At 46.4% G+C, this 1,279-nt stretch overlaps 1 protein-coding gene across 1 annotated transcript in view; it reads left to right on the top strand.

The window, feature by feature from the left end:
* Positions 1–1,279, top strand: part of LOC103473097 (ephrin type-A receptor 7) — an 83,602-nt gene that overhangs the window by 75,944 nt on the left and 6,379 nt on the right. Inside the window, exons 9-10 of the mRNA XM_017307391.1 lie at positions 690–751; positions 837–953. Of these exons, the coding sequence (XP_017162880.1) occupies positions 690–751; positions 837–953 (179 nt within the window). The remainder of the gene's footprint in view (positions 1–689; positions 752–836; positions 954–1,279) is intronic.

Consider the following 1,279-nt stretch of genomic DNA (forward strand, 5'->3'; position numbering starts at 1 on the left):
TTCTTTGGTTCAGTTCTCTGGTTCAGTTCTCTGGTTCAGTTCTTTGGTTCAATTCTTTGGTTCAGTTCTTTGTTTCAGTTCTTTGGTTCAGTTCTCTGAACCAGGACTGCTGACCCGTCCAGGTGACCCCTCCAGGTGACCCGTCTCTCGGCCGTTGACATCGCCGCCCCTGATGACCCCGATGGGATGAGGATGTAAAAAGATGAAGGGAAAAATAAATCTGTAGATAAACAGACCAGGTGTGAAAATGCTAAGAAGAAATATCACAGGAGTTTTTTATTTCTGCTTCTTGGATGGAATATTAATGACTTTATCAAGCCATTTTATGACAGTTTTGGCAGGATCAGCTCTCCATACATGCATCCTGAAGTTGATGTTGGAGATGAACACTAGTTCAATCAGGCAAAACATTATGACCACTTTCAGGGGAGTGACGCTGGTTCTCTTCATCATGGCCGCCGTCAGTCGGTCCGGCAGGAAGTCAACGTTTTGGTCCGGTTCTGGTCCGGTTCTGGTACGGTTCTGGTCCGGTTCTGGTCCAGATTCATTCTGTCTGGAAAAGTTTCTGTTTCTCCAGGATAAAGATGAATCAGTTTGTTTCCCTCACCTCCTCCTGCTGGGTTCCTGAACCCGACCTCTGAGTTAAACCCAGCAGAACCGACTGGACCCGTTTCTCTCTGCGTCTTCAGGAAACACGATGATGATCGTGGAGGAGAGCATGACCAACGGAGCCTTGGACTCCTTCCTCAGGGTACGGCTCTGCACTCAGCCCCGTCGATGACCTCATGACCTCGATGGAGGGGGTTTGAGCTAGCTAACGCCTGCTGTCTCCTCAGAAACACGAAGGCCAGCTGAGCGTCATGCAGCTGATGGACATGCTGACCGGCGTGGCTTCAGGGATGAAATATCTCACTGACATGGGATTCGTTCACAAACGGCTGGCAGCGCACAAGGTGAGGCGGGAGGAGGTCACTTCCTGTCTCCAACAGGAAGTGACCTCCACAGGGTTTGAAAACATATATGAACTTTAGAGAACATGAAACCACAAACATTCATGTAGAACTCTAACATGTGGCGAACGTCTAATGTGCTACTAGCACAGCTAACCTTTCAATTAGCAATTTCATTAACATTTAGCGCACCTAGCTTCCCCTATAAGACATTTTAAATTCTAAACTGCTAATTTACTTTGTTGATTTTCAGCTAATGTTTATTATTAATGGTTTATGGTTAGCTATGCTAACTCTTTATTTAGCATGCTAGCTGTTTATCTAGCATG

This window comes from Poecilia reticulata, linkage group LG11 (assembly GCF_000633615.1).
Source record: "Poecilia reticulata strain Guanapo linkage group LG11, Guppy_female_1.0+MT, whole genome shotgun sequence".
Lineage (NCBI taxonomy): Eukaryota > Metazoa > Chordata > Actinopteri > Cyprinodontiformes > Poeciliidae > Poecilia > Poecilia reticulata.